Consider the following 9062-nt stretch of genomic DNA (forward strand, 5'->3'; position numbering starts at 1 on the left):
GATTGTTTTATCACCATTTAATAAAATTATCCTCAGCTACTGTAAAAAATCTTATCACTTACTACTTTAGTTCCCATTTATTTTTCCAGTTTTCCGCATTTCTTCCCGCTTCAGTCTCCTCTTACTCCTCCTACCTGAATTGCATACAGAACTGAGAGACCTAGTAATCAGGGCAAACTAGACAAGAAGAGAAAGAGAATTCATACCATCCAACAAACCCTAATGCAATGTTAGCTACAGCTCCATTAAACTTACCTTTTTCTATCAAAACAAGCACCGCAACATCTTCACCCAATTTCAACATTATCTGTTCATGTAAATTCGAAAATGTTGGATTTCAATTTCATAATAAAAAACCCAGAGGGGTTATAGTTAGGTCATCTGGTTATATTCGAAAGGATTTAGACACACCAGGTGCTTATCAATTAATTGACGATGAAACTGGAGAAAAAGTTATTGTTTGGGGTGATGATGATTCTCCTGTTCCTTCTAAAGAAACTCTCAAATGGAAGCCTAATCAGACTAGAGCCAAACCTACTTCCAATCAAGAAGAAGTTTTCAAGAACAAAAAGAAGAGTATGAAAAATATTACTGGTGAAAATGGAGGGTGTGAGTCTCTCTTAAACCCTAATTTATATCTAATTTATTAAATATAACTAGTTATTGTGCTGCACTGAGTTATAGTATTTTACTAAGACTGCTTAGGGTTTTGCTGATGTAACAGATGTTAAGACTGCTACTGCTCGAGATATCAGTACCCAAAGTGATGATTCGCCAGCAGTTCGGAGGAACATTGCAGGAAGCTTTGGTAAGTTGAAGGCACAGAGAGTAAGTGCGTTAATAAGAAAATCATCACTTACTAAGGAAACAAATGCGAAAGTTGGTCATGGGAAAGAAGTTCTAAGACGTGATACGCCTTATGATGGGTCGCGTTTTGATGATTCTGAGCGTCGATTTGTAAAAAGAGAGACGAGTGTTGGTGCGACTCAACAAAGAAGTAGCATATCAAGGGTATCGCGGCAAAGGGAAATGGATGATAGAGTGCCAGATGCTGAGACTGCGGTAAGTGCGAGAGAGCAGGAATTTAATCCCAAACGCATTATGAGAAATATTATGAGGGATAAAGGTACAATGTCAGAACCTCATGATGATGATTACAATGAAGTGGATGAATCAGCTGTATCAGTTCCGAGGCGTGCTTCTGATGCCTCCTTAAGAGGATGGGGTGGCAGTGTGTCTGTCTATGATGCTGCATATGATACGACGAGACACTATTTGAAGCATCCTAAGAAGATTTCCGTTGGACATGGTTTTTTCAGCCGTAAAACTTTTCAAGATCTTGGGTGCAGCGATGATGTCATTGAATCTTTGAGGGGTCAGAATTACTCTCGCCCTTCACATATTCAGGTACACGATACGATATTCTTTCTGCTACTTCTGCCATAAAAACTGATACTCAGCGTAAACCTTTAAGCTGACCAAACACAATGCTGCAAAAAATGCCATGCTGTCTGCTTTTTTTTTAAGAATAACAGTGTCTAACTTTAGAATTTACTGGTAGCTTCAAAACATTACTGCTTCATCAGGTTGAAACTTCTTACTTTAAATTGTCCGTAGAGGTCATCATGATTTGAGAGAAACGTCTTCCCAGTCCTCTTGAGCAACCTCGTCCTCTGTACATTTTCTGATTTTCACTTTCGTACTCATTATTGTCACACCAAAGTAGTTTGATTATCTTATTTGATTAACTGAAATTTGCCTGGAACCACGATGATAGTGGTCTAAAATCTAAATTGGTTTCTCCTTTGTGTCCATTGGTTTTATAAAATCAGTTGTTAGGTCTTACGGTTGATGGAATAATTTCATACTTTCTGATTTTTCTCTTTTACAGTCTAAATGAAACTACTTCGTAGTATTTTGTTCCTGTTAATGGTTCCGACTTCTGACCACCTGCAACGTATTTCACATAATTGCAGGCCATGGCTTTTGCGCCTGTTAGTGAGGGAAAAACTTGCATCATAGCTGATCAAAGTGGGTCAGGAAAGACGCTTGCGTATCTGGCACCAGTCTTACAGCAGCTCCGACAAGAGGAGCTACAAGGACTTGGTAAATCCTCTCCTGGAAGTCCGTGGGTAGTAATATTGGTACCAACTGCTGAGTTGGGTTCTCAAGTAAGTCCTCAGTTTACTTTCTCCATCTTTGTTTTCATTCCTTGGTAGCAAATAATTGATATCCTCCCCTCTTATGGATATTGCATCACATAATAGCTGTATGAGCCTGTTGAATAGTGTTGGACAATAATTTATAATAGCTGTATGAGCATGTTAAATAGTGTTGGACAACAGAGACTCGTACTGAAACGTTGCAAGTGCAACTTAGATGGATATGTCCTTCCCAGAATTACAAAAATAAGTGCATTATTATGCCAGTTTTTACACTTCTCTTACAAGGATATTTTGAGTTATTAGATAGTGGGAATTGTATTCGTGTTTCAAAGCATCTTATTGTTTGAATAAGTTTCTTTTTGTGTTCCCTTAATTTAATTTGAGAGAAGTCGCTGAAACGTAAAACAAAAGTTTCAGTTGCTTGGTGTATTACTTCGTATCACATCTAGTTTCCCGAGAGAATGGAGACCGATGCATATTCAGCAATAGTACACGATTTTAATAAGCTTCTTAAAGGAGTAAACCAACTGGATTGCCGTAAGCTCATGTAGCAAAGAAAAAAATGGCTGGTTCATTATAAGCTAATAGGTTCAATGTCATATCCGTAATCCTATAGTCAAATTGATCAGGGTTCCATTGCTGTCAATTAGTTGAGTTTTTTTGTTATTGTTAAGCAGTTATTTTCTGATAAGATGTTCGAGAGTAATTTCTGTCTTCTAAAACTGGCATTCAAAAGATTTCTCGTGTTGTATTTGACATTCATTGTGTTCTTGAATGAAAACTGCTGCTAGTTCACAAGCTTGCTAGTGTTTGTCTATTAGTGGAAAGAACATGAAGGCAAAACCAAATTGAGAGCTGCTCAGCTCCATCCATGTACCACCAACTTCCATAATTGACCATGCTAGTATTTTGATTGAATTTGGGTGTGTGCACCAACATTCATGTGGGTGATTTTGTATGCCCTTAAGTTTTGCAGGTACTAAGTGCTTGCCGATCCATGTCGAAATTTGGGGTTCCTTTCAGGTCTATGGTAGCAACAGGTGGTTTTCGACAGAAAACACAGTTAGAAAGCCTTCAACAAGATATGGATGTTCTCATAGCAACACCTGGTCGTTTCCTTTACCTGCTTAAAGAAGGTTTCTTGCAGCTAACAAACCTTAAATGGTAAAGCTTCCAAGTTGCTTGAGTGCTAGTGCTTGCATATACATACATTTTCTCAAATGAAGAATAAATTGTGTTCTAATATATTTGTATTGTTTCATTTGTGCCTGATCTGCTACAAGTGCTGTATTAGATGAGGTCGATATACTATTCGCTGATGAACACTTTCAGCAAGTGTTGCATAGCTTTCTCAATTTTGCACCCGTTACTACGCAGTATCTCTTTGTCACTGCAACTTTACCAGTCGAAATATACAACAAACTTGTTGAAAGTTTTCCTGATGCTGAAGTGATCATGGGACCTGGCATCCACCGGACAAGCTCTAGACTTGAAGAGGTAGGAACTTGTGCTTGAACTTGAAGGCCTCCCGCCCAGCTACATGAAAAATCCTATATATCACTTCGTACTTTTCATTCACCTCTGTTCCGTAAAATTTGTATATTTTTGAAAAGATCAAAAATAGGGAAGAAAACTAGGCTGAAGTTGCTAGAATATAGTTTTTTTTATCAGACAGCTGGGGTTAGAGGGACCACCGCTGAAATAAAGTTATCATCCAATTACTTATCATCGTCCTTTCACATGAAAGTTAAGCAGGAATTCTCCTCACTATGATGATTTAAGTGTTCAGCCAAAATGGTCCCATTTCTAAATCCCAGTTTCTGTTCTGTACGATAGTTTTCTGATTGGGAAATGCTAAATGTTTTCAGTCTTTTAGAAAGGAAATGTATTTGAGGTAATAGAGGAAATTAAGAAATAAATCATACATAATTACTAAACTAACCACTTTGGTAGTGAACCTTTGATGTGATTTGGAACTGTTTACTCATTTGTTTACAGTCATAAATGTAGGTACTTCTAGATTGCAGTGGAGATGATCGAATGGAGAAAACTCCAGAAACAGCATTTGAGAACAAGAAATCTGCTCTTTTGCGGCTTTTAGAGGGAAATCTGGTTTTCAGGACTATTATTTTTTGCAACAAGGTTAGTTGGTTTCAAATTCCAAATGATTTTTTCACTTGATATTTTCTTGCTAATTTTTCTTTGTTGTTATATTTTTTTATTCTTAATCCTTTTATCAACCTCTTCAGATTGAAACGTGCAGAAAAGTTGAGAATATTTTAAATCGATATGATAGAAAAGGAGTTCGTATCAGGGGTTTGCCATTCCACTCTGCTTTAACTCAAGAGGCACGTCTCGCTAATATGAAAGAATTTCTCAATCCTCAGTCTCCTGAAGATTCTTTGTTTCTGATTTGCACAGACAGGTACCACGCTAAACAACCTACTGTCGTCATTTGTCTCACAACCCGGTATTGATTTGAGTAACTGTTGTTGCTCCATCTAATTTGAGTTGCAACAGTTTGAATTTCCAATGCCTTATTACATGTGAAACTATATCTGATTTAAGTGACAGTAAATGATGACACCACTCCTCGCATAGTGAGGATATGTTGATTCATGTTACAAGTCCCTCTACAAAATCAGAACAGTTTTAACGGACTGGCTACTGGGTTTTCTCGAAGACTAGAAGTAGTTAGATGAGTGACTGCTTGCTTGTTTGCAATTACTTTTTACATTTTTGTTTTAACTTGGGGCTGATGACCTTTTCGCAACAGAGCTTCACGGGGTATTGATTTCATGGGAGGAGTAGATCACGTTATACTGTTCGACTTCCCACGGGATCCTAGCGAATATGTACGTCGTGTTGGGAGAACTGCAAGGGGTGCTGGAGGAGGCAGGGGAAAAGCTTTCGTTTTCGTTGTTGGAAAACAGGTTTCTCTTGCACAAAGAATAGTTGAAAGAAACTTGAAAGGGCATCCATTACATGATGTTCCTAATGCATATAGTCCAGACTGGTGAGAAGCTAATCCTCCCAAATCTTGCGCTGTGGTGTATCATCTGTGATACGGAAAAAGAAAAAGAATACCAAAACGTTTTCTGCGTTTTGCTGCCCATTGTGCTCTTTCTGTGTGATTTGTGTTAGGGTGATCTCGCCTCATGCCACCAAAAGCCAGCAAAAGCTCTCTTGTAGCGGGACAATCAGTATGAAAATCTGGAACCAGCGTATTAGGCAATGATTTTGGGGCTTATTCAGTTCTTACACAACAGAACAAACATTGTACAATAACATAGGTTTTATCATATCATGCAAGATTGAAATTCAGTGAAATGGAAGTTAAAATAGAATATTTTTGTATTAGACTGTTGTATTCAAGATATAAATTCAAAATTGTAAGAGGGAAAACAGTTTTTGCTGGCAAAAAATCAGGTCTGGTAAGTTGTGCCTTCACTAATCAAACCAAAGTGTTTCACTCTTGATAACCAATTAAACCAAAGTGTTTCACTCTTGATAATCAATTAAACCAAAGTGTTTCACTTATCCTGTGTTTCACTCTTCCTTGATAAGCTGTTAGGAGAGTGAGCTCCTTGGACTCCCCAAAAATCAGCCTTTGCATTTCAACATCCCAGCTGTTTTTTTCTCTCAGTTTCTTCTTTGTCGAGGTAATGACAATGAATCCTGGAGTGAACTAGGCTTGAAAGAGCCTGGCGCATGTCTGGGACAACCAACTATCTGACACATTATAATTTATAAATTTATAAACTAACCTCCTGTATGAGACATCCATATAAGCATTTTGTTTTCTTTCTCTTGTTTCCCATGGGAGTAAGGCACCATTGAGGACCAAATCCACATAATCAAATGCCTCTCATGCTCATCCAGAAACTGGTACAAAACAGAATCTGCTTCTCACTTCACCACTTGACCGAAGTTTACATCACAAAACTAGTCCGAGTCATATCCCTAGATGATAAGAGATTGATTCACCGAAGTGAGGCAAAATAGCCAAACCGACGGACGCCATCGTTTTCTTTACCTGAATTCGCTTAGTAAGTTAGTCTGAGTGAAGGTGGTGTTTTCTCTTTCTGCACCTATTAATATACCAAGTAGCATATTTCTGCAGACCCATGCCAACCATCACCTTCAAACTTGCCAGCATTACGTAGGTCATTGCTAACAAGAGCAGGATCCAAAATAGTCGCCATGGCAGAGGCCCGTAAGGAAGATGAGCTGCATATACTGGTGCAAGTACACGGATAACCACACATGCTGGTGCCAAGGGAATAAAAGTCAGTTTTTTCCTTCCGTCTTCCGGCTGAATGTCCAGAGTCTGTTTGCAGAGGTCTTCAAGAAACTCGGAGTATGTGATGGGCTTTATTTCATTGAATTTTGCTACGAACGAATGTTTGGTGATATCAATAACCATTTCACAAACATAAACCAGGAGTGCATTGAACACAAAATTCCCAAACCACGCACCCTCCGCCTCTAAAATATTTTGAGCCAGCACAAATAAGAGAAAAGATGAAATGTGGAACCTCTCCACCGAATCATAGTATACTAGACTGTGAATGTTTTCCTTGCTAAACCGTTTGAACACATTGCTTTTTATCTCCCCAAAGTTGTTTGACACCAGCAAAGCAAGCAGCGCATTGTTGTGAGCGACAATACAGGTTGACAAAGTGATTGCCTGGGCTAACAAGACAAATGAATGAACTATAGATGAAACAGCAGCTAATGCTAGATCAGAAACAAATCTCCAAATGCAACATGACATGTCTTCTGATGAAGAAGTTGCAAGTCCTTGAGCTGAACGGAATAGAGTTTGGAAAATATCTCCCCCAAAATTTTGACAGAGCTTGTCAAATATCTCTAACACATTGTACACCACATAGAGTTTGATGGTTCCTTGACCCCGAATCATGTGATATATTAAGCTGATATCTATTTGTTGTAAAAGAGCAACTCCACTGATCAATACCATTAAACAGCTCCAGTCTGATAAATCTGCTGCAGATGGTCTTTGGAACTGCCTTGTTCTCAGTGAGGTCCAAAAGGTCATCAGAATTCTGGCTGGCATAATAGTTAGCAATGACAAAAACGAATCAAAGCAAACAAAGAAGCCCACGTTGATGAGCAGTTCGCACCTCCATGGCAATCGAAAGATAGTATCATAAACTCTCTCCCTCTCTTTGTCATTTCCTAGAATAGTTGTGCTCCGCAACGTATTTCCACTCCGCATCTCTCCAACAAAGAAGTTCACGGGTGACTTCTCCAAAGAAGCAAGATAAGTTGGATCTTCAGCAATTAGACGCTTCCAATCCAATGATTCCGCGGTACCTAATTTTGAAACAACGCCTCCATTGAGTTGGGTTTTTTGAGCAGATGATGAAATCAATCCAATTCCAACGATATTATTATTATCATTTTCTTCCTTAGCTGAGAACTCATCTAAATGAGTACTTGGCACATTCAACTTGACAGTTCTCTGCCTCAATTCAACTAATGGTTGAAGATCTTGATTGAAATTTTGAAATTCCTGCTCTGGAATTTGATGTACCGTACTTAGACTTGTTTCAACTTTATAACTCTGATCATCTGATTCCAATTCATTATGACGATGGTCATCGACAATCTTATCAGTAATTAGATCTTCATCAATTGCCGTTAAATTAACATTCTTTTTCTTCTTCTTCTTTTTCTTCTTATGTTTTTTTCGAGTTTCTCCATTTTCAGGATCTGAAAGTGATCTGTACAGTACAAACTCGTCCTCCATAAAAACATCTCCACTAAGAATATCAAACGAAAGTTTTCTCCCACCAGATTTCAACGCCATAGATCAGGAAAAAGAAGAAAATAAAAAATACAGAAATAAAAATAAAATTTGAAACGAGGAATCAGAGATTTGCTAGGGTTTTACCGAGAAGAATAACTATGAGATTGATACTCATGCCATTCGATTCTAAAGATGAGAAAGGAAAATTGATATTTCAGCTCAACATTTTACTAAGTCAACCCAACCCTATTGCTTCCTCAAGACACTAATTCCGCCTTGTGCGCTCGATTTTAAGCTGGGAAGCAGGATATGCCTTTTGGATCCACGGTCTGTTTGTCCACCAGAAACATGAGCAGGAATAATTAGAAGTCAGTCTCGCAAGTTAAAAGCAACGAAGAATTTACTTCAAAAGCTATGGTTTTTCGAGCTAGCAGTATGGAGAGGGGTATCCTTTCCTTATCCCTCTCTATTCCTCAAAACACCAAATTTCTATCTTTTATGATCTCTCATATTCGTATATGAATAGGGATATCAATCCCTTTCTCTACTTGCCTGATCAGATCTGATCATCCTTATAGGGAAGGGAAATCACACGTGTACTCAGTACCCGTATTTTTTTGCACTTTACGGATACTGAGTATCCATATTTTTTTTCTGGTTTTTAAACTTTTATCTTAAAACTTTCCTTTTTCAATCCCTTTTTTTACTAAAACTTTTTTTTTCATATATTTGGTATCTTTTTTTTACTCTAAAAAATCTTTTTCACCTAGATAAATATTTTCCCATTGAAAAAAACGAAAAAAAAAAGGCTACTCAGTACCCGTTTGGCACTATTCATACGCGTACTGAATATCCATTTTGTGTAGGGAAGGGATGAGAGGGCACCATAGCAAGCTTGCCTTCCATGTGCCATCCCTTCCCTACATTTGAGGGATAGGGAAGGGATAACCAGCACCATAATGCTAGCTCTTAGTAGACCGTCCATTTAAACTGCACAGACACATAATAGGTGGGTCCCGCGCCCTCGTGGAAACTAGGAGGTGTCGCTTTCGTGGTTGTTTGTGCCGGTGCAGTTTTTGGATGGTCAATGTCCAGAATTTTGATCCCAGAAGTTAGCTTTC

At 38.3% G+C, this 9062-nt stretch overlaps 2 protein-coding genes across 2 annotated transcripts; one reads left to right on the plus strand and one right to left on the minus strand.

The window, feature by feature from the left end:
- The first annotated feature begins 77 nt into the window (after positions 1-77).
- Positions 78-5525, plus strand: LOC113302338 (DEAD-box ATP-dependent RNA helicase 50-like). The gene is made up of 8 exons (XM_026551244.1): positions 78-609; positions 725-1407; positions 1977-2171; positions 3142-3329; positions 3449-3662; positions 4176-4307; positions 4415-4590; positions 4942-5525. The coding sequence occupies exons 1-8, from the start codon at positions 228-230 to the stop codon at positions 5183-5185; spliced, it is 2214 nt and encodes a 737-aa protein (XP_026407029.1). The 5' UTR covers positions 78-227; the 3' UTR covers positions 5186-5525.
- On the minus strand, positions 5497-8432 carry LOC113302339 (protein POLLEN DEFECTIVE IN GUIDANCE 1-like). Its single transcript, XM_026551245.1, has one exon. It carries the CDS (start codon positions 7999-8001, stop codon positions 6220-6222), a length of 1782 nt encoding a protein of 593 aa, XP_026407030.1. The 5' UTR covers positions 8002-8432; the 3' UTR covers positions 5497-6219.
- Positions 8433-9062: the final 630 nt, after the last annotated feature.

Source organism: Papaver somniferum, chromosome 8 (genome assembly GCF_003573695.1).
Source record: "Papaver somniferum cultivar HN1 chromosome 8, ASM357369v1, whole genome shotgun sequence".
Lineage (NCBI taxonomy): Eukaryota > Viridiplantae > Streptophyta > Magnoliopsida > Ranunculales > Papaveraceae > Papaver > Papaver somniferum.